This window comes from Salminus brasiliensis, chromosome 23 (genome assembly GCF_030463535.1).
Source record: "Salminus brasiliensis chromosome 23, fSalBra1.hap2, whole genome shotgun sequence".
NCBI classification, from domain to species: Eukaryota; Metazoa; Chordata; class Actinopteri; order Characiformes; family Bryconidae; genus Salminus; species Salminus brasiliensis.
Window position 1 is genome coordinate 9,387,088 of NC_132900.1, and position 25,072 is coordinate 9,412,159.

Sequence of the window (25,072 nt, forward strand, 5' to 3'; positions counted from 1 at the left end):
CCACCAGTCCAGTGTCTCTTTCACTCAATCTCTCTCTCATTCAGTCTCTCTCTCCCTCAATCTCTCTCTCAAACTCTCATACTCAGTCTCTCTCTCCCTCAATCTCTCTCTCAAACTCTCATACTCAGTCTCTCTCTCCCTCAATCTCTCTCTCAAACTCTCATACTCAGTCTCTCTCACTTAATCTCTACTACCTCTCTCTCTTTTTCTCTCTGAAGACTAAACCCATGTTGTCACTGTCAGCCACAAGTTTGCAGCGAGTCACGACTGAGGAGAGGAGTGAGGGACGAGAAAATAGGAGAAGAAAGGCGAAGCGAGGGGAGGGATGGGGGTAGAGGGAGAGAGTTATGAGGAGGTGGAGAATCCGTAGCAGAAACACATTAACGTGATTTTCTCCGCTCTACACAGAGTTGCTATTTCAGACCACATGACATCAACCAAAGCCAATGGTAATAAATCTAAACGCACACGTTTCCTATCCCTCCCTGGCTCATGAGGAGCAGGAACCTCAGTGTTGGTAATATAATGTGTTATGTGTGGAGTACAAAAAGCTGATGAAGGCTGGGAGGCAGCAGTGAGATCTATGACTAGAGCGTGACTATGTGGAGAAGAGGGTGCAGATCAAGAGCACTCACCGCCACTATTGGTCTACATGTACCTGCATCTACATCAACCATTGATCAAACTGCATAAATCCCACCTTCTCACTGCCACTATTGGTCTACATGTACCTGCATCTTCACCAACCATTGGTCAAACTGCTTAAGTCCCGCCTTCTCACCATCACTATTGGTCTACATGTACCTGCATCTACATGCAGCCATTGGTCAAACTGCTTAAGTCCCGCCTTCTTACTGCCACTATTGGTCTACATGTATCTGCATCTACATGCAGCCATTAGTTAAACTATGTAAGTCTGCTTCGCAACACAGCCTAAAAAACACCTAAACACAAATGTACATAAACACACATCAGTTTGACCTTATCTGAACTTTTACATGTTACTTATAGATTTCTCTTAATATTTTCATACATTGGTTTTGCTTTTTTATTATTTTACATGTAAGACACTCAAGTTAAAATTAAAGGATATGGTTTGGCCATATAGGCAATTAAGGCTATAGTTACATGCTTTTATAGATATTTAATCCTTATAGATCTATCTCATGTCCTTATATACACCAGGACGGACGCCCGTGTGTCCCCAGTGTTCTCTGATTTGCTCTACTTTTGCACTTGGGCTACAAAGCACATAAAGGCATATTTTTACAGTGACCTTTATTTATTTGGCTAATGCTATTCATATTTTTCATATTATTGAGATAGATGAGTGTAGAATTGAACAAGGACACTTAAACAAGGCAGCACAGTGTTTCTTGGCTGGGAAATTGAGCACATGCCAAATGCCATATGGAAGGTGTTCCATAAGGTATTGTTGCTATGCAGTACCAAGTGCTAATGCGGATAACGGTTAATGGAAACTGCCCACAGTGTTAACTGTTGAATTCAAGTGCAAATAATAAACTGAGTCAAAGAAATAGCTTAACTTAACATGTAACTAAACCTCGCTAATGACAAATGGAATCTATCAACCACCAATTAGTGGGACAATATATTTGCATTATACCAACTGCTCACTATTTATGTTTATACACTGTTAGCAGCATTAGCACTTTGGCTAAACTAGTCCCTTAAAAAATGCAAATAAGCCGATCCACTCCTTTCAACATGAGCAAGCTCAGCAAATCCTGGTTCCCACTGTATCAGTTCCCAGCAATAAAGCTTGCACGGCAGCACACAACACACTTGCCACAACTCATACATCAGAAAACTCTGCCTGAGGGAATGTCCCAGTATTACTGGCACTGCTTTGAAACACTACAGACGTTTTAAGAGTGAAATACAGTGGAGGAACGATAAGGTTTCCCCCGGAGAGGTGCCTGAGTCAACCCGCCTTAGCCTGCCCTAGATGCCACTGTAAATTAAATCAACCCTGAGAGAAAAAGATCAAATTCTGCTTTCATTTAGCTTCAGCGCAGGAGATGCAGCATCCCTATGCAGACTGTCTGATAATTAGAAGGAGGTAGTAGATGAGTGTTCAAGTGGCACTGGAGCTACAGAAATGAGTTGCATTTATTTTCAAGAAGAAATAAAAAAAACACACTGAAAGAAATGAAGTAGGTTATTAAAACAGAGATGATTCATCACAAGTCATCCACCTTCTTCATTATCATGTCTGTGTTCTTCATTCTGTTCCAGCTGTGACCCAGAGGAGTCAAATCACATGCTTCATGACAACACAGCAGTGAAGCGGGTTTAGACACACAGCAGTGAAGCTGGTTCAGATACACAGCGGTGAAGCTGGTTCAGATACACAGCAAAAAAAGCTGGTTCAGATCCACAGCGGTGAAGCTGGTTCAGATCCACAGCAGTGAAGCTGGTTCAGATACACAGCGGTGAAGCTGGTTCAGATACACAGCAAAAAAAGCTGGTTCAGATCCACAGCAGTGAAGCTGGTTCAGATCCACAGCAGTGAAGCTGGTTCAGATACACAGCAGTAAAGCTCGTTCAGATCCACAGCAGTGAAGCTAGTTCAGATACACAGCAAAAAAAGCTGGTTCAGATACACAGCAGTGAAGCTGGCTCAGATCCACAGCAGTGAAGCTGGCTCAGATACACAGCGGTGAAGCTGGTTCAGATACACAGCGGTGAAGCTGGCTCAGATACACAGCGGTGAAGCTGGTTCAGATACACAGCGGTGAAGCTGGTTCAGATACACAGCGGTGAAGCTGGTTCAGATACACAGCAAAAAAGCTGGTGATCTAGATTTTCATATGTGGGAGATCACAAATGAGTGAGTGAGTGAACTGGGCACAGTTTCTAACACACAACTAACCAGATCAGAATACCTGCATGAACCTGTATATAAACCTGTCTGCCTCTTTTCTTGTAAAGTACTGACATTGTTTCCACAGTGCAGACTGAGCAATATGGGTTTTGTCAGTCTCTGTGTCTCTATGACCCATTTTATCTCTCATCGTTCTCGTTCGTTTTTTGCCCTACTTCTTTAAGTGTCAGTTTATTTGCTCTCTAGTTTAGAACCTGGCTTGTTTTCTTACTTCCCTTTTTGCCTAGTCCCATGTATCATGTTTTGCTGTTCCTGTTTTGGCCTGGCCTGGCTTTAACTCTCTTGGACTGGTCTATTCAAAATGTCTAGTTCATTCACCAGTACTTAGTAAAAAGTAAATGTACACTACTTCAATACTGATATACACCGATCAGCTATTACATTAACACCACTGGCAGGTGAAGCGACAAGCACTGTTTATCTTCATCTACAGTGTCATCTGTTAAGGTGTGGGACACATTAGGAAGGATGTGAACACTCACAAGGCAATGTGTTAAAAGCAAGAAAATAGGCAAGTATAAAGATCTGAGCCACTTTGGCATGGGTCAAATTGTGATGGCTAGACAACCGGGTCAGGGCTTCTCCAAAACATCAGACATGGAGGCTCCACCTCGCAACTTACAGGAGTTAACCCCTTAAACGTGGTAAAAAAAAAAAACTTCTATTACCAAAGAATAGCCCCATCAGTTTGTCCAGAACTCCCTGTAGTTACTGAATAATACACCTTAGTGTGTAGTAGGTGTTAATCTGCAGCTAATGTCTTGGTGCCAGTGCCAGAAATCTGTTGTGGCAGGTGGTATTTATATTACAGCAGGTTGGTGTACACCGTAACAGCACCCGCTACGGATACTGTAGGTGAAGTTGCCAGCCTTATGGTGTTGTGCATGTAGCATGTGTGTTGCAACATTGCTGTTTTGACTGCTCAGAGACTTCAGTGTCAGTTGAATGTAGGATAATGTGAGATTTTTGAAAGCATCACTCACTTTACCTGTTGACAAAAACAGCTCAGACCTGGGGCTTATCTGAATACTAATAGCAGGTAGTTGTAGTGGCACTTGAGAGGCAGAAGGAGCCGAGGAACGTGTGGTAATGTCTTTAAAGTGGAGTCTCCTGTTGCTGATGTGTCGCCCTGTTACGTGTGTTTATGAAGATAAGGGTTGTGTTGCTGTGTGTCAGGAGACAGGGGGATTCCTCTAAGCTTTTAATCCCAGTCTGTGAGCCTGCAGGATCAGGGTGCTGTGTTTAACACTGTCCCTGTATACTACACACACACACACACACACAAACACACACTCTCTCATAGGGCTCTTCTGCTGTCACTCCAGGGACTTAACACAATAGATGCTTTTCTCTGATTTGGGGGACTAAGGTTCTCTGGAGAGTTGAGGGGGAGACAGAGTGTGTGTGATGGCCTTTGGGAGGGAGCTCAGTGTGGCCCAGCTGGTTAATGAGAGGCTTGCCTTTGCCCCTATAGACAACGCGCTATCGCTGACACACACATATGTGCACACACACACACACACACACACACACACATCTGTGGGTCAGTGGGGTCCCCATTGTGAGTGGGTAATAAGGGGGTTGGACATGTAATCAGGCAGACTGAGTGGCTCACTGGCAGTGGACAGCTGGTGCAGTAGACAAGCCTCTCTGAATATTCAGCACCAGCCGCTTATTGACATACACAGACCAACCAGAGCACCTCAGTGGATCAGACAAGTGTAATTAGACTTAACAACAACAAGACAAAACAACAATATTAATGTAAAGATAAAAAATGTATGACAAAATTAGAAGTGTATTGTCTACTGGGAATATCAACTGTAAAAAATGTCTTGACCAGCAACAATAAGTTTTATTATCATTATTATTATTGTTGTTATTGCTGTTGTTGTAATTATCATTCATCAATATATTTGTTTATTGTTATTTCTTAGTAAATAAAAAATATGTGCAAATAAAATAACAAACAAGACATACATCCAACAGTATGACTATTACTACTACTACTACTACTACTAATAATAATAATAATAATAATAATAATTTTGCTTCACAGTAATAGTAAACTGTGTCTTACTTGTATTTATTGATGTGATTCCTCAATGAATAACCAAAAAACATTACATGTAAAACCTCAACAACACAATAACAGCAGCAGTGTTATTATTATACCACTATTATGATGATGATTTTTATTATTACTACTATTATTATTATTAGTAGTAGTAGTAGTAGTAGTAGTCATACTGTTGGATGTATGTCTTGTTTGTTATTTTATTTCCATATTTTTTATTTACTAAGAAATAACAATAAACAAATATATTGGTGAATGACAATTACAACAAGAATAATAATGATAATAATAATTATTGTTGCTGGTCAATACATTTGTTTACAGATATTCCCCGTAGACAAGACATACATTTTTTGTTATTATTATTAGTAGTAGCAATAGTAACAGCAGTAGTAGCAGCAGCAGTAATAAGAGTAGTACTAGCAGTAGTAGGAATATTAGTGGTATAATTAATGGCAGCAGCAGTAGTGTTAGTTGTGGCAGTAGTGTAGTTATAGCAGCAGCAGTAATAGCAGCAGTATTTTAGTAGTTGTAGCAGTAGTAGCAACAGAAGTCCTAGACGTAATAGTAGTAGTAGTTGCAGCAGTTATAGTAATAGTAGTAGCAGCAGTAGCAGTATTGTAGTAGCAGTAGCAGTTGAAGTAGTAGTAGCAACAGAAGTCATAAAAGTGGTAGTAGTAGTAGCAGCAGTTGTATAGTTGCAGAAATAGTAGCAGTATTGTGGTAGTTTTAATGTTTATTGATTTTAAAACAATAATAATACATTCAAAACTCATTAGAAAAAGTATAAAATCAGTCTTAGAAGAAAGGCAGACCCCAAACTAGAGAAAATACAAGCCCTACTTGACCATCTTCAACCACTGACAAGAAAGACCTTCATACAATGACCCCTGTTTGCATATTCAAAACAGATTCAAATGAAGTGATCTTCAAACGTCAACAACACCAACAGCTTATGCTTTGAGACTCCAGTTCAGAGCTACCAAACCCGCTCATTAAAATCACAGCCATAAACCAGTTTAATTAACACCATAAATGTCCGGCCCTTGTTGTGTTGATTACAGCTCACAAGTCCAGGTGGAGCCACCATCTTGCTATAACTACACCTCCCAGGCTTTAGTCCAGATGGCAGTCCGCTAACCAGGGCCCAGGGTGACATAATGGGGCTTAAACGGACATCTCAAGGGGATAGATCTGTCGTGCCATCCCGAACCAGTTTACATGACACTTTAGGTTAGATATCCCTCAGTGCCACGCGATACAGAAAACAATACAATCTGGCCAGATGTCGCCTCTTCACACTGGTGTAGGACACAATGCTCTCAAGCCTCAATCTCTGTTGCCATGGGAGAAGCTACAGAAGTGACCTCAGGTCAGTTTAGAAGAGTGTCCTTTAGGCTTTAATGAAGACAGGTGGTTAAAATCACCTTCTATGCTCCATGTGGAGTAGAGGAAACACATAAATCATGCCAGTTTAGATCTCCATGTCCAACGAAGACCATAATGGGTACTACTGCACAGTAGTATAGAGCACATGTTGGTTCTGATAAAAACATTCAGGCTTGTATGCTTAATGTCATGTACAGTACAGTCCATAAGTAATTGGACAGTTTTTGGACCTAATTTCAACAAAAAGACTATATTTGGAAAACTGGCTGCTATGGTGTTTCTTGGAATTTCATCATTAGTTCATTGCACAAGGAGCTAAGGAAAGGTCTAGAGGCGATTCTAGATGTGACATTAGCCTCGGCTGTCTGCTGCCTGCTGCTGTTTACCAAAGTCTGTAAAGTAGGCCTTCATATCCACTCACCAAACACTGTATTTAGACCACTATACACTAATACTGGGTAGGGCCTCTGTTTTCCTCTAAAAATGTCTTAAAATCTCCATGGCACGGATGATGATTGATTGGTGATAAATGGGTCCAAAGACAAGAAAAACATCCCCCATACCATCACACCACAACCACAGGCTGGGCCCAAAAATTCATGCTGTGGACACCAAATTCTGACTTCTTTGTGCCTCAGTACAAATGGAAATTCATCAGACCAGGCCACATTTTTCCAGTCCTAAACTGCCCAGTTTGGTGAGTTTTTGCTCATTGCAGCCTCAGCCTTATGTTGTTGGCAGACAGAAGTGAAACTCGATGTGTTGTAGATCATCCACCTGAAGGTTCAACTTAATGTGCAATTTGAGATGCTTTTCTTAGAAATGCCCAGAGCTGTAGAGTGTTTATATGAGTTACTGTAGCCTTTCTGTCAGATTCAACCAGTCTGACCATTCTCTGTTGAGCTTGCACATTACTGGATGTGTTGTTTTACTTTATTACACCAGTCTGAACAAACTCCGGAGACTGTTTTGCTGAAAATTCCAGGAGAGCAGCACATTTGTTACTAATTCTGATGGCTAATTTAACTATCAGCACAAGTTGTATCTGCATGGCTTTATGCTTTGTACAATTTTAAACTCCAGCTTTGGAAACTCCTCTGTATTTTCCACTTCCTCTTCCTCATGCAAATGTAAACCTTTTATCTAATCTTCTCAGAAAAAACACTGAAAAGTGAAAAAAAAACTTTTTTCGCCAGGGAATCAAATAAAGGCTGTTGTACAGTACTGTATATTCTATCTGCAACATTTGCAATAATAAAACAACGGGCATTATTCATCTTCATGCTGTTACCATAATATTGCCATTTCTGAATATTTAAATTCCTGTTTTTACCATTACATGGTGTAAAGTGATATCTACATTACATAATTATTTGCCAGATGACAAATATCTCCTTTGATAGCTGAAATGAAAGGATGGCACAAGGCGGATGCAGAAGGATTCAGAAGAGCCTTTGAGGGAAGCTAAGCGGAGCTCATCCAGGCAAGAGACAGATTCATCTATGAAATCATAACTTAATTATGACTGTCAGCGCAGAGAGTAGCACTGAGCATTTCAGAGGTCTAGCCTGGGCTCCAAATCAGTCTGTCCATTCATCATCCACCCATCCATTTCAAAAGTATTTGAGGTTAAAATGAAGGAAAGATTTTCCACTGATCTATTCATTCATCCATCTGTCTATCTGTAGGCCTAAGACTGGCCCATTCACTTGCCTCATTCTTTTTTCTACTTCAACAAGAAACTGGACAGTTGTCTCAACAGAAACAGCCCGATGAAAGGCACTGATTTAATCAGATTTTCAGCCTCACAATGGCCTGCTTTGCCGTGCATCAATAAAGAACCTTTACCAAACTATAAATCCAAAACATGCTGAAAAAACAGCCCAACCAGCTCAAGCTGGTTAAGCTGATTGACCAGTTAAGCTCTCGACCAGCATAGGATATGTTTTTGTTTGAATTTGATGATCTAGCTGCTTTACAAGCATGATCAACCTGACCAGTCTAGACCACCAGTATGACCAAGCCTGGCCATGCTGGTTGACTTTAATGACCAGCATTACCATTATGGAGAACCAGCATGACCAAACTTCACCACACTGGTTGAGCAGCATAACTAGCATCACAAATCCGGTTGACCAGCATCACAAGCATGACTTAGCTGTTCAACCAGCATGACCAAAATTAAATGCAACATCCACCATGCTGGCCAAGAGCTGGTTAACAAGCTAGCTTAACAATATAGGGTAAGTTTTCACCTGGATGACCAACTTTTCAACAACCTTGACCCAGACGATAAAAGAATCTGAGCCCACCATAGAAGAAACCCTGACCCTTGACCATCAAAGACCAAATTAAACCATCTGAAACCAGTTATCAGCAAAAACTGGTCTTGAGCTGGATTTTTAGCAGGGATAATCCACTAAGTCTAATTCTTCTCAGTAACAGTGGTTATGTCACTGTTGTAAGAGCTAATAAATGTTAACGCCTTTCCTCATAATAATGACTCTGCCTGTACCCTCTGTTACAATTTTACCACTGTAATCCTTTACCATTTTCCCTTTACCCTCCTCACCCTGTCTATCCCTCTCTGCACCTCCCTCTTTATCGTTCTTCTCTTTTGAAAAGGGCTGAGTATGACTCCATTCTCTCCTAGCCAAAAGCTATGTAGCTATGAAGGAAGTAACACTGTCCACTCAGCACAGGAAGAGCCGGGCCTGAAATAATGTTTACAGCATTATAGCTGGAGTCCAGCAGTACATTTCTGACTCATCTGTTTTCTGCTTTTTCTCTCCTTCCCAGAAAGCAGTAAGTGATGGCTGATGGACAGGCAAAAGGCAGAAGACTGACACACATGATGGGAAAGAGAGAGAGAGAGAGAGAGAGAGAGAGAGAGAGAGGGAAGCCATTACAGAAGAGAGAGACAGACAGTGCATAGAGGTTTAACTCCTTAAGCTTCTTTGTCTGTTCACATCCCCAATGACTGCTGGGTGTATTCGTGCAGGGAAGCTGGGGGACCGCGACAATAAAAGGCTAAAAGCTAAAGTTAGGTTGACTGGACATGGGTCACCTGACAAAATGCATTATATGGTACTTTTAAACTTGAAGAACTTTGAAGCAAGTGTGTGATAAGTTATAGGCTACCCACTTCACTGCCCTCCACGTAACAGGCTATACCAATAACACGTCTAACTACAGTCACCCACAGCTATAATTTAACTGAAGTGTTAGCCACTCTGGATATGATTGTCTGAGAGTGTACTGTAAATGCAAATGCACAGTGCGAACTGGAAGTGTACAGTAGCTGTTAGTTACATTAGCCTTGTAGCCCCAAACATGCCACCTAGCAAAGTTTAAACTGGATACCTAAGGGTGTTTTCTCCTTTTTTTCACTGATATGCTTTTACACAGAAGAATTTAGTTCAAACTATGGATTGATTGTGCAGTTTGCCACATGGTAGGGCCTAGGTCAATACAAACGCTCAAGCAGTGAAGAACAGTGCTTTCTGGAGTCGTGGCATTTCACAGTGCAGGAACAACTGCAAAAGACATTTGAGGTCCACTTGAAGCGAACCCCAGACCTCTGATTTCAGGAGGACGAGTGATCGGTTCTCTGGATTGCACCTGGGCTTGAAAACAGCTTTCACACGTGACCAAACGTACTGAACTGTCAGAGCAAGTGCTCTCAGGTCCAGAAAAAAAAAACGCCCTAAATCACCACAATCCTGCCATAGATGTCTATGAATTTGAGTAGTGTGATGCTAATGCTTAATTTTCATTAGTTGTTAGCTACATTAGCCTTGTAGCACCATCACAGAAAAATGGGAGGTGTGGACTTTCTGATGTCTGGCTGTACCACCACTTCAGAGAGCTCTAAAGAGAGAGAAGTGGAAAACTGCCAAAGTCAGTCACTCCACTCAGATCTGTGCCAAAGTGCAGTCACCACCTCTGAATAGACCTGGAGCTCTTCCGTAGCCTCTGTGAGGTAGGCAGGCTGGAAAATAGCTCCCTGCATGGATTTATATTTAGAAAGTGCTAACGCTAGGTGCTATCGCTGGAATACAGCTCTTCAGACTCTTTTGAATTAGGGACAGAATTTAATTAACGACTGCGAGGCAGCACGCTGATGTATGGAGCACCGCTCTGAAAAAAAACGAGGCCGTATGGTTCACTGCTCACACACTGCACATTCCTCATTTCTGACCACCAGAATCGGAGAGAGAGAACATGTTCAATGTTTCAGTTCTTAAATTCAATTCTCAAATTCGAAGAGGAATTACTGACAAGATTCGTAGCTGTAATTCAGTATGAATCTGCAATGTCTCTAGTTTTTTACAAATAATTCTGGAGCGTTCCTTCTACAATATGTTGTTGATATCTAGAGCATCTACACACCTAAAGTTTGTTTGCTCTGGTTGGTGAATCTTGGAGCGTTTCTCTTTGCTTTGGTTTGCTTTCACACAGGGAAGAATTCAAGCGCACCAAAATGCATCACAACAAACCATGTAAAAATGTCCTCTCCGCAGACTGGTCAGACAGCAGCAAAAAAAAAGTAAATACAGGAGGAAACTCCTGTGTTCTGGACTAGTGCAAATAACAGAGTACATCTGTCCAGATCTTGTTCTCGGCACAAACAATCCACTATTATTTGGGAATGGACCAAGACCACCTCTTCTGAAGGGTCTCGATGAGGTTGTTTTGGTCTGCATCAGAGTGCCATTACTGTATGCACACCTGCCCAAACGAATCACCGCAAGGGTGAAAATGAACCAGGGTCCAATTTAACCTGACTTAAAAGTGCAGGTGTGGAGACGCCCTAAGGCTATTTGAAACTGGAGACATGTGATACTGAAACTTTAAATTAATTAATTTAATTATCAAATTATTTCTTTTAAAGATGTTAAACCCTGGCAGATTGTTATTTTGTATTTGATGATGTATGTCCAGAAGTACAGAATATGACGCTGGACTGCTGCACTAAAACATCTGCGTATTTATTTTTTTTCTCACTTTACTGCATTCAGGACCCTCTACAAATAATATTCTAATCCCGGTTAGCAATTGTAAATTGTAAAATTTGCACCAATTGTCTTTGCTTTGCAGTTTGTTAACCACACTGTTTATCACACACAGACCTGTGCCAAATCCTGATTCCACCAATGCTGTGTGGCAACAAACAGTATTGAAGTAGGCCATGCTGGATGCCGTACAGAAATCTCAAAGGGAATTTCGCTGCCTGTTTGCGTGCTGGTATTGAAAATGGTGTCCTTCAGTGTATGCAGATGGACTTATAACATCCAACCAGGATTGTTTTTCCCCACTGCAGAGGAGCTTATCCAAACCATGAAAAACATTCATCCTATTCAGCTCTATAAATATAGACACCGCTCACACACTATCACACTCTTTCATCACACACTCTGTAAAGTCTGTAAATTATGCACAATTAGACCTCCCTGACTTAGTCTGAAATGATATGTAAATATTAACCACTGTTCAAACATATCTCCACACCACTTTCACAAGGCGCAAACACTCCTCATGTACGATTAACGTCTGTTTACTTTCACCAAAGGATTTTAAATAGATTACACTAATGGATCTTATTCGAGACGGCTTCCTGAAAGGGTTGATGCACACACATATACATCTACATCTCCAATATATCAGGCAGGTCTTGTGGGGGTTTTCTGGTATGCAGTGGTCTGTGCCTGGGCATGGGTACTTAAGGCTTACTGATGTGATCCATGGAGGTCCCACCTCACAACTTCCAGGACTTAAAGGATCTGCTGCTAAGATCTTGGTGCCAGATACCACAGGACACATTCAGAGGTCTCATGGACCATCCCTCAAATGGTCAGATCTGTTGTGGCAGCACAAGGGGGACCAATTCAATATCAGTTGCTACATATGTTATATCTGAATATTTAACATATTGTAGCACCCTATTTTAGCCATCTTTAGGCGAGACGTCAACCATGCATTGTGCAGCTTGATTTAGGGAGTGTCAGTGTGTCTTTGCTTTAGGGAAGGGATGGCTTGCGTGGCTCGAAATACGCAAAAGACATGTACTTAATTATTCTTGCAGAACGTACAATAACCCAATCAGTGTGTCACTTGCAATTACCTTTAAGAGCCACGTGCAGTCCGACTTTGGCAGATTGCTATTTCAAAGGTCTGGGAAGACTTGCTAGAGCGCTGAAGCACCTCGCCTCTAGAATAATGTTATTTTAGTTTGTATTCTATTGTATTGTATTCTATTTTATTTTAATATATTGTTGATGTAAAAATTTACATAGCTGCCAACTGGCACGCACTATGGGTTTGTGTACTGCTGTGTGTCCATGTGATGTATATGTGCCTGTCACTGCCAAGATAGCAATGAACGTCTGACTTTTGGTGTCTGCCTAGGTTGTTTTCAGTCAGTGGCGCACCTGTGTTGTCCGTTGCCAAGATAGCAATATGCCAGAAATTTACCTGAACACACCTCATTTCAAGACCACCACGCCCATCTGCATAGATATATTCACAAGCACCATTGCTATTTAAACAATGCAGGCGAAAAGTGTAAAAAAAATAGACTGTTGACGGGGTGTAAGATAGCAATGAGCATCAGGACACGCCTTGCACAGAGTGTAAGATAGGGTCCCATGTGTTATTGATGTTTTTAGAGTTATTCGTGGTCTGAGGATCGTCCCAGCTCACACACAAGCCCGTACTTGTGATGCCCCTTGTGGCGTGAGGGCCCTAAGCAACTGCTAACCCTGCTTTTAACATGACACGGCCCTGGTGGAGCATTATAAAAAAACGCCAAAGTTCAGAACTCATCAGCATCTGGAAAGCGTCCCAGCACTCTGAAGTAACAGGCATGGAGCAGACTGAGAGATGTGGAATATTAGAGTCTTCTTTTGTCCCCCCTCCTCCTCCTTCTCCTCACATCAAAGCCGGAGCTGATGCTGCAATTACAGCGCTGTGCTCTCGGATACCAATATCTCCTCGTTTCTAACCTCCCAGTGCAGATACACAGGGGGACACATGCTTTGAAAAACAAACATTTAAACACTGAAGGCACACACTGCTATCATGCACTCCTGAATAAACACAGAACACACACACACACACACACACACACACACACACACACACATATTTTGTAAGGTTAATGTCTCTCGCCAATTGTAAATCAGTTCTGCAACAATAAAATTGAACAATGCCTCAATTATAAGCTACAGTAGAATGCGCTGATAACGTATCCACTTTATTTGCATTAACACTCCAGGATTCCCCATCTCAGGGGGCCACCAACATCAAGTCACGTTGCCAGGTGCCCAAAACTCAAGGTCAGGGCTACGTCTAATGCCAACATCAATTTGACGTAGAATATTGACATTCAGTTGGGAGATATGGTCACCAAAACCCAACCTCTAGTCAGCGCCATAATCTTAACGTTTACTCAATGTGACAATCTAATATCATTAGGTTAATATTCTGCATATGTAAATCTCAATCATAACTAACTATGCAATTAGTCACATAATTATACACAAATTTCTAGCAAAACAACGAATAATGGTAGACTTTTCTGCTGCATGACACAATATATTTCACTGTAACGGCTGACACCTTATACTGCCACTAGACCCTCCCCCTCCCCACTGGCGGAGATGGAGGGAAGACACTAACTAGGTCAATGAGATTCCTTCCCCTAAAACATCAGCCATCGCAAGAAGGGGGTTTTGCTGCACCGAAACCGCAAGACATTTCCAATGCCGAGGAAGCCTCAGTTTCTACTTTATGAACTGCGCTATCAAATGCAGTATTGATATGCTTTTCAGGTGTGATGAGATGAAGGTGCCAGCAGGGATGATGCAGATTCCTGTAGACACCATCTCTATGTTTGAGTGTTTGATCACAGCAGAGTTGGCGAACATTTCATAGGCCCTTGCTCGTTGTTATATATTGTAAAAGAGTGTATTAATAGATGTACTGTGCTGAAAACGGCTCTTACTGAACCTAAATAAAAGGAAAATGATCGGCCAAAGCTGGAAACTTTATGAAGTACACTTTAGAATGAGCAAGACTAGCGTGAGTAAGGCATCTGTCAAAAATAATCTGTTGATGATTTGAAATCTGGTCAGAGCGTGTACCCTTATGCTTCTTATGAAACTGCCGCACTGCATCTAACAACAACAGCGGCCGAGGCTGAGCTGCACTGTGGAGCTGCAACTCTGGCACCATAATCACTGCTTCCTTTTAATGCATTTGCTTTGTTACTTTACCCAGCATAAGGCTCTTTGTGGTAGAGCTGCTAATGCTGTAACAGAGGAGTCCTGGTTTAGCATTGTTCAAAAAGACTTTATCTTGAAGTACAGATGCTGGAGCCAACAACACTATGAGAACTGTGTAAAGAGGCTACAAGAAAACAGACCTGCTGCACAGTTATGATATTTTACTTTGCCCCACCCCCACCCCCACTTCAATTTTCTCCCCAATTCAGTCATTGCTAATTCCATCCACTAGCTAACTAGGGGTGGAGAGCTACCCTGTGTTTTCTCCAGGATACACAAAGTCAACCACTGCATGTCGAACAGCCAATTTTCTAACTGAGAACACTGAGTAACTGAGTAATCTGCCACTAACCAGGCACTAACCAGGCCATTAAGCCATTAGTGATGCTTTTATGGCTTTCTTTCCCATAAAAGTCTGTATTTACAGAACAATGACCAACTGCACATTGCAGTACAGAGGGTGTAATTAGTCCTGTTTATTTGGACAAAATAAAAAGTTGTGCTTAGTATAGAAGAGTATTTGAATAGCAGTTCTGCAGCTACTTAGGAATGTTTTCTGCATGGCAATAGCAATAAATATTGTGAATCATAAAAATGTATTTATATATATTTTGATATAACATTTTAACCAGCCCTAGCTGGAAAAAAGGAACCAGAACCAGCACTAACACCAAGAAGGCATTCTGCTAGATTGTGGATTTGATTGCATTGAGCAACAAGAGTGTTAGTGAGGTCAGGATGTTGGATGATCACCACACTGTTGGATCACCACTGCTGGGGGGCTTTTTCTACCTCTCTAGCCCACACCTGGCATTAGGCATCGTGCTAATAGGTTCATGCTTATCCGCTTCAAAAAGTCCTATTCTATTGGCAGTACTTCTCTACAGGAACTAAATATGCTGTGTGTGTGTGAGCATTAGCACATACTGTATGTGTCAGCAATGAGTGTAACTTCAAGCAGCTGAATGCATTCATTAAAAGAGGTGTCCACACACATTTGGACGTAAAGTGTCCAAAGCAGATCTATCGTACTGTAACATTAACTGACCTTTGCCATGGTGTTTAAAAACACTATTAGCATGCATGCAACCCATGTTAAGCCACTGTATTTAGTAAAGAACTGCAGCATTGGTCCGCTGTGAGCTCAGTGTAAATATGCTAGCGAAGGGAAGACACACTACCCACAGTGCAGCAACACATGGGCAAATACACTGTTGACAAAAACCTCCATAAGCTGTTGGCATATTACAGCCAGGGAGCTGTATAAACCCATCAGAGTCTCTCGCTCTCTCTCTCTCTCTCTCTCTCTCTCTCTCTCACACACACACACACACACACACACAGACATTCTCTTTCCTCCTCTCCGTCCCTCTCGTCCTATCTCTCCTTCATCCTCCCCTGTGGAAACTAAACCTGCCAAGAGGTTTCATAACAACACGCTCTGTTGGATTAATGCTGATCTGGGTGCCAATCCTACAGCTAGCTGTGCAGTCGGCCGAAACCCCGTCCAGTCCCACTTCAGACAGCATGGCTCTCTACAGCTCCACCAGCATCCTAAAACACGTCCCCCTGAGAGAGCACAGTGGAGGGGTTATTACAATTCATATCACACATGGCACAAGCTATTATTATGGACTTGATCGCAGAGCTCAGTTAACCTTTTAAACTGCAAGGGGCCTTTTTTCAGCCCACACTTCAGTTCCTCAATCTTATAACGACATAATTTACATATTAGATTTACGAGAGCGATATTATAGAAATATATACAAAAATCAAAAAATCAATAATAATAATAATAATTCCTCAGTTTGAAAATGCTAAACTAGCTAACAGTAAATGTAAATAACTGAATTTTTAAATGTGACACTATTTTGCTTTTGGTGTCTAGTCCAACTTATCAAACCTCAGAAAAATGTGTAATTATTATTCGATTCAAAATAATAACTGGATAATAATCCTTCAGTTTGAAAACGCTAACATGGCTAACAATAAATGAAAGCTCCTAGCGCCAGTCAGTGATTTATGCTAACTAGCTCTACTAACTAAATGTTTAAATGCATGCTTTTGTTATTTTCAATTTTGTTGTCCAACTTCAAAAAATATTATTAAATTAATGGTAATAACGACTACAAATTGTTACTAATAAGTTATATCAACATTTTCAGCTGTCATTATTCTCAAATTCAATGTATTTCCAAGCACTTCATCACATCACATCAACAATATGTGTCTGTCTGTCCTACAGCTGTCTAACCTCCAAATCTATCAAGACATACCTTCTAATTTGTGATTTCAGGTAAAGATGTAACCATTGCTGATACAGCTGTTCAACTGTGAAGTGTGATCCAGTACTACTCATCCAAGATCAGTACCTGACCTAAGTTCCTCTTTACACCTGGTCACTTCATGTGATATGTATCTGCAATACCCCCCACACATGTGCAATTAAGAGTCATTTGCAATAACTTGTAAATAATATTGTTATTGCTTTTTTACTTCTTATTTATATTGTGTATATAGTGTAAATTATTTATCTACGTTTTTGTAACTGAGTGTCTTGCTATCCCTTTCTGCTGTGGCACTGAGAATTTCCCCACTGTGGGACTAATAAAGGATTATCTTATCTCTTATCTTATCTTGCATTGTATCCTGATAAGATTTGAGCCACATGCATTTACACTCGGTAGTCAAATACATCAACGGTTAGTCAGACTGAAACTCGGTGGCTTTGTGGGACAGGATATGCAAATTTGTTTGTTCCACAGCAATTATTATCATGTCCATGTCCTTTACACTGTTATAACATCTCAGCTCACATGTGTCTTAGATCACCTCCTGAAGTGGTTTGAAGTGATCAGTTGGGTGTGTTTACACCTGCATTTTAATGTGGATCTGCATTATCTAGATATAATCCTGATACCCAAGATGCATGAAGTGACCAGGTGTAAACAGGGTCTAATGCTCTTCTGGCTGAATGTAGCCAAATTCTGAGCTTGTCTTAACTCAACATTCACCTTAATTTCACCTTCGTTCAACCAAGCAGTAAACCTGGTATGTGGCTGTACTGGATCGAAACCAGTTGACATTTGATGTGTCAAAGGGATATTTTTAGTGAAGGAAACGGCTGTCAGAGCAGTTCTCAGAGCAGGCAGTATCCTGTTGACCTGGCTTAACTACATTCCAGTCTCATAAGAACACTTTACACCGTGTGAATGAGGCAACGGTCATAGCAATTACTCACAGGGAACCACATTAATTTATAGTGATATTTACATGAATATTACAGAACTGGGGGGTTATTGTGAACACTGGTATAGCCTGATACACACTGTTAATGGAATGAGCATCACTCAGTTAAACGGAAATGGTTATTTTACAATATGTAATACTGAATAGATCACAACATTTTTCTGATGTTCGATAAATTGGACTGGACAACAAAAACACACAAAAACAGTGTCACAAGTTAAGTCCAACAGAACTAACTATGCTAAATAAGCAGAGGCTCAGTGTTTTTGAAGTGCTGACAATATCTGTGATATGCTCAGAAAAGTGCATTTTGACAATTATTCACAATAAGATAAAGGTAGGCTCACTTTTGAGAAATATAGCAGTAGGGGTGGACAAAATCAGAATCTAACCGTTTTGCTCTGCCATGGCAGTGAAACTTGAAAAGTCTGCAAAAACAGCACCGATAGTGAAACTGTGTTAAACAATCTTAAAAAGACACATCTGCTCGGAAATGGACCTTGCTGCAAGTGAAGAGTGAGTTCACTACAAGGAGGATGCAGCACTTATCGCAAAAATTCCCAAAAGTGCTTCACATCATAGCAACGAGGGAGTATTCACAGATCCGGATATTCAATTCAAATCATAAAAGGGTCTCGTGATCCCATTAGCTATCCCACCTAACATCGGACAATGACTTTTCACTACCTCTGATCAGCTTAGTACAAGGTCTGTGAGCTGCAAAGCCATACAAACTGAACTCAAAAAGCTAACCCCCTCTGAGGCTGGAGTTCCCCGTTTTATCTCCTACCCCCTCCCATTTTCTTACTCAGGAATAAGCCATTTCAAAAAAAAAAAAGTGTGTATTAACGTAATAGATGTGTCTTCAGCCATACCACGATAAATTCAACATTATATACAGGTAAGTACGTCTAGACACGGTTTTATCTCTTAACATGTTTTTTTTTTTAATTTACAGGTCCTGGACAACCCTCCTTCCAGGACGATTGTGGATCCATTCAGCCCCCACAAGAAGGTGAGTTGTCCCTCACTTGCCCTTATACAAAAATCAGGTACAGAAATCCATGAACATCCAAGTGATGGTGCAGATCTCATGACTCTATCACAAACAATTGTTTAAGCTCTAAAGCCGCTACAGCATTCAGAAACACAGGGTTGTTTTCATCTTGATAATCAAGGTCTGAACGGGAAGTTGCTGATAGGTAGCTTAAGGCCATTGTTTTCACAAGGTCAATAAGAGTATTAATGAGCAGTATTAGCTGGTTAAATATTTTTTAGAAACTATAGAATCATAAAAACTATAAAAGAGATTAGAGAGATATATTAGAGAGATAAAAATCTGCTCTCTCTATAAAAGAGAGAGCAGATTTTTACACCCTATTTTAAACCTTCACATTTAAACACACATTTTAGGCTGGTTTCACTGGCAGACCCTAAATATGTGCTATAGAGTACTGTGTACACAGCAGCCGTTTATTTAGGCCACTGCATTATTCCCCATTTGAGACATGCAGAACATCTGTCTTCATCCCCTGCACCTCTGGCAGAGTGAGATAGGAGGACAGACGCATAGAGGATGGAGGGATGGAGAAAGTCCCAGGATGAATAGGGGGAGGGATTCTGGGGTAAACCGGGAAGGGGACTCAATTCCACACAATACACCAGCAACTTCTTCATATAGCTACTCCCTCTCTCTCCTGCTCTCTTTTTTTTTTCATACAGTGACCCTGTAGGGAACTCTACTATTTTGGAGTTAGAGGTGTGTATGAGTATGTTGTGTGTGTGTGTGCGAAGTCAGACTCACCTAGACTGTCTATCAAGATAAATGTGAGAGTCTACTAAAGCACAACCCAGCAGGACTCAACCACACAAGCACACACACACACACACACACACACACACAGTAACACATCCACCACAGAGCATCGCATGCACTTTACGAAGGCATTGTTCACACTGTGACCACACTGCGGAGCATGGCGTCAGCATGCTCTGAGTAAGTAACCGCCAATGGGAAGGGTTGGATTTGCGTGCTGCAGCATAGAGCATGCTGGGAAGTAATTGGTTAAACGAGCGTTGTTGGGATTGGACTGTTTTAAGGGTGTTGGCAAAGTAAACGTGCTGTGGGGTGTAGAGTCAGGAGGCCACCATGGATGAAACAGCTTTTATTATTAGTGGCCTGGTTGCGGTTGCAACCATTCAAATAACTCAAAAAGGGGCCTTGTTCACTTTAACTCCACCCGCTAGTGCCCCCGCTGTGATTTCATCAACACCACAATATGTAGCATTACTTAACCACTATAGCTAACAGGATGATCAACAGCATCACACTTTTATTAAATACAGCATGAGCAGAACAGGACATTAGTGCAGACTGACCTGCTCAGCAGGTAATATTAGCTAACAGCCTAACAGGAACTGCTTGTCTGCACAAAGCCAAAGATAACAGACTGATTGTAACAAATACCTTAAAAAGTTCCTTAGACATTGAACGAGAAGTTCCAGACTCTTCTGAGAAACTGATGAAGGTTAGAGAAACAGGGCTCTCACTTAGAGCTGTCTAAGCATTGGACCTATCTTCTGGACCTATCCTCAGTGATGCCACAGACATCCGTGGCCAAGAGTCCCACAGAGCATAACTGGTCTCATTCTCTCCCGTTTCCCCAGTCAATCAGCACGGGTGTCTGTAAGCTTATGTTACAGATCTGGCAGGTAATGTCCTCCTTCAAGTGTGTTTAGCTGGTCAGAGACTGGTCAGTGGAGCTTCAAAGGAGGCACATGCTAAACTTCACTATCCCAGTGCTGGTTGCGGAATTGAAAATTACTAAATTGGGGGAAAAGCTAAATCACTAAATATGAATAAAATGATTTGTTATTTAACAAACATAACTTTCTACAAAAGAGTCCAAATTCTACTGCTTTTCAGCTGATGGACACTTTTACTAGCTACAGGACTTCCTTAAAGCAGCAAGCAATGAAGGCAATAATACTGAAACACGAATGCATGGACAAGCACACACTTCAGATGGTACGTTCAGAGAAGCAACCATATTGTCTCTGTATCTCCATTTTTGGTGTTTGTTACTTTTGACATAATTTTAATCTGGCAGTTTTTTACATTGTGTCCAAATTTAATAAAGCATGGATCAATGGAAATGCTCCAAATGACTTATTTTTACATTGTTGTCATTTTGGAGATACAAGTTTTGTGCGGCCGCAACAATGTATTTTCCCTGAAAAGGCAGAATTGCCTACTAAACTAGAAAAATATGACAATGTGCTCTAACTATGAGCTAAAGTAACAAGAGACAGAAGAGCTCAGCTGACTCGTCATAAAATTGCAGCACAGGTCATTCAAAACAAAACGGCTGAATGTTGATTGTGTCTTAAGAACAAAATGAAGCTGATTCAGATCCTGTTGCCCTACCATTAATACTGCCACATTATTCAGATTAGTGGCAGCTCTGTACCCGTAGGCACTAATTGGAAATCCTCACTAATTTGCGGCTCAGTGAGACGCCGGGGGAAAACAATGTCAGATATTTCATCAGATCAGTGAGATTACAGGGCAGCTGCTTTAGAACATTTCAGGCTGATGCATTTTTTTGTTGTTTTTTACTGTCATGGAACCAAAGTACCATTTTAAAATGGCACATGTTTCATGAAATAATGTGAGTACAGTTCTAAAACCTTGCAACTCTGGAACAGTACCTTTACAGGAGAGAAAAAAAATGTATTACATCTGAGCCTTAGAATCTTGTTGTGCTTTTATGCTATATATATATATATATATATATATATATATATATATATATATATATATATATATATATATATATACATTCCCAGTTATTTCATGGCTGCATACACAACAGTAACTATTATTAGCTAAATAATTTTACATTTTAATAGAAATATTCTAGTCACAAACGCAAATGTGGTGTTCATGCAATATTCCATATTTTGCTTTTCAAAAAGGAGGACACTGGGGACACACAGGTGAGGTTAGAATGTTGTGGCAGGGGGGCTTCAGGTAGGCCTCAGTTGTGGGACCGTGACATGTATAAGGGTAGGATGGAGTTGAATATCTCTAAAATCAGCAAGTTTGTTAATGAATATTAATACACAAACATTTACTTATTTACTTATTTACTTATTTTCTTTAGACACTTTTGCACACGATTACACCAAAAACACTTGAAATATTGTAATAAATATTGTTCACAAATGTTTATCTGTTTATCATTAAATGCATAAAAATACATACAACAACAAAGAACCTTTTACACAGTTAGAATTACAGTAGGAGGACCTGCTCACAATCTCAAAATGAGTTTTCATGATAAGGAGGAAATGCATACAGAAAGGAATGTGTGTAGGCTTTGGGAATCCTTCAAAACCAGATCACAAATCTGCTGAAACCTTCATCTCCGTTTTTTTCCTTCATCTCTACTCTAAAATAACTTCTATCACCAACATAAATCACGCCCAAGCTTCCCACACTAGTTACTGGCAACCTGGGATCCTTTCCAATGTTTTGCAATATTCAAATTCAAACGCTGTTCAAAATGAATTCTGTCTACAGCTTTTTTCCATGTTTTAAGAGTGATTAAATCTCTTGTTTAATCAGAGTAAAAACTCACTTCACACCTCACACTCACTTTCACACACACAAGGACTTGCTGCAGAATGCATTATCAGGCCTCATAATCGGACAGTTGGGACAGATTGGTGAATCAACTTAACCTTTATCTGTTCCACGCATTTTGTCTTCAAAAATAATAGTCTATGCTTGTGCAATGTTACGCATGATGCTAACAATAAGACAAAAATCCTCCACTAAAGCCTTTGTCTGTCTGTGTGTGGCCAATGTTCCTATTATTTAGCTACAATGAACGGCTAACTGGCGGTTGTCATCATCACTTCTTAGCTGGCACCCCAACCTTTAAGGATCCTATTACAAAATTCTGGCTGTGCCACCAGAGCCGTGCCTCCATAGTTTCACGCTACAACACTCATTGCCGTAACCACAGGCTCTCTACATGGGTTTGGCTTTAGACTGTCACACTGGCAGAGTCATTCTCCTGTGTTCTGACTGCCTGCAGATTCAGACTGCTGACTCGCATTATGAGCTACTGCTACCCATGATGCTTTTCTTCCTGATTAGCTTAATCTAACCTTGCAAGCACCGGAATAACTCTTCCTCATCCCATTACCCCACACCACAGCAGTGCAGCATGTGAATGTACAAGAAGGGGCCAAGGCTGTGCAAAATGATGAAGGACTTCTATTCTTAATGTCTTATAATAAACAACACCAGAATTTTTCCAACCTTTATACTTAGAACTGAGGGACACCATGTGGGTTTGTCCCTGTGCTATTCCATGTGCATTTTGAGGACCATGTAGACCAACTGTAAATCATTCACAGTTCAACTCAACATTGTTCCCCTAACTGGAATTTAGGGAAACGTGTTCCTAGAAATTCCTCCTTAAAGAACAAAAAGTATTTCGTCAAACCTGAAGCAAAACAGCTGTCCTACTTTCTGATCGTCATTTCTATGAGGACTCAAAAGCCAGACATACACTGTGCGATTTTGGACACATTTGAAATGGATAAAGCTTGCGATTTATATGCTCATACTGTACAAAAGTAGTCGGGCCAACTGACATGCTGCGACAGGGGTGCTCACACTGTAGGTGAAACGCAGCCCCGAGGCAAAGTTCTGTCACCATACAATCACTCAATTCAGCAGAATATGGCGCCTATATATCAAAAATGTTAGGATAGTAGGGCTGGGCGATATGTTAAAAACACTATATCACACTATTTAAAGACATTTTCACGATACAGAATTTTTATCACGATATGAATAATAACAGACTAGATACATTAGTAGCAATAGATTCTTCAGATGCTCTCCTGTACTGAGTAGAGTGATTTTTATTCAACATCTGCTGCTCTTCTTCTTAAACACAGACTAATTACACATTTGTAATGAAACCTGATGTTAGTTTGTGTTTATTAAGCACTAACAAAATCCTCAATATGCTTAGAAAAGCATATTGTGTATCACAATAACAAAATTTATCACAATACGATAAATGCCTTGATGTCTGCTGAAATTCCATTTTGCAGAGAGAATTGGAATCACAGGCAGATTTTGTCAGATGAGATTTTCAGTATCGGTATGTAACTGTTTATGGCCAATGCAATCTGCAATGTGCAGCTTCCAGGAAAACAGGTTGTGATGTTTAGAATTCGGCTCACAAGACGAGACAAGTGACCAAAATTTAAGACAGAAATCCATCCGGACATCCGACTGCTCACTTGGAGCTCATTTGGGCAGTTAATTGGGCATCGCCTCCCCTTTTTATACTGCATGTCAAACGTCAGTCAGCCACCAAAATCCAGACTTTACCTAACATTCAGACAGCTACAAACAAAACAGGCTTAAAAATAGGCTTAAGTCTGGCTTGAAACTAAGCTCACTTCAGATCACCCGCATGGGTGTCTGTCCTAAAAGCTGTTCTCAGGTCAGTAGAAGAAGCTGGATGTGCTGTACCTCTTTGGCTCTCTCCATTTCATTGTGTAGGGCCTGCTTGGAGATCTCCACTTCGATGATCTTCTGCCTGAGCATCTCGTTCTCATCCTCTGCCCGTGTGCGCTTGTCCTCCACGCTCTCAAGCTCATTGTGGAGACGCACAGACACATCTTTGGCCACCTGTGGTCAGATGGAGACAGACATGTAAGGGATTGTGGGTACCCCATGGTAGAAGACAAGTTCTACACTTTCAATCCATGCTACAGGCTAGAGCACACTGACCCAACACTCTCCAACAAACACCACACACCATGGTTTAATTGGCAATTAGAACCTGTTTGACTGTTCTAGAATGCCCCCATTCACTGTGTTCTAGAATGTCCTTCCTAATTTCATACTGTTCTAGAATGTCCCCATCACTGTGTTCCAGAATGTTCTTCCCCATTTCATACTGTTCTAGAATGTCCCCATTCACTGTGCTCCAGAATACTCTACCCCATTTCATACTGTTCTAGAATGCCCCCATTCTGTGTGTTCCAGAATATTTTACCCCATTTTATACTGTTCTAGAATGCCCCATCACTGTGTTCTAGAATGTCCCCATCACTGTGTTCCAGAAT

General features: G+C 40.9%; 1 protein-coding gene across 3 annotated transcripts in view; it reads right to left on the minus strand.

Annotated features, from left to right (window-relative positions):
• The window catches only part of mtcl1 (microtubule crosslinking factor 1), a 92,031-nt gene that overhangs the window by 59,098 nt on the left and 7,861 nt on the right, over positions 1-25,072 (minus strand). For all 3 annotated transcript variants that reach the window (XR_011978281.1, XM_072668602.1, XM_072668603.1), the window contains exon 3: positions 24,474-24,632. Coding sequence is in view for 2 of the 3 variants with exons in the window: in XM_072668602.1 (XP_072524703.1) it covers positions 24,474-24,632 (159 nt within the window). In the remaining variant the exon portion in view is untranslated. The remainder of the gene's footprint in view (positions 1-24,473; positions 24,633-25,072) is intronic.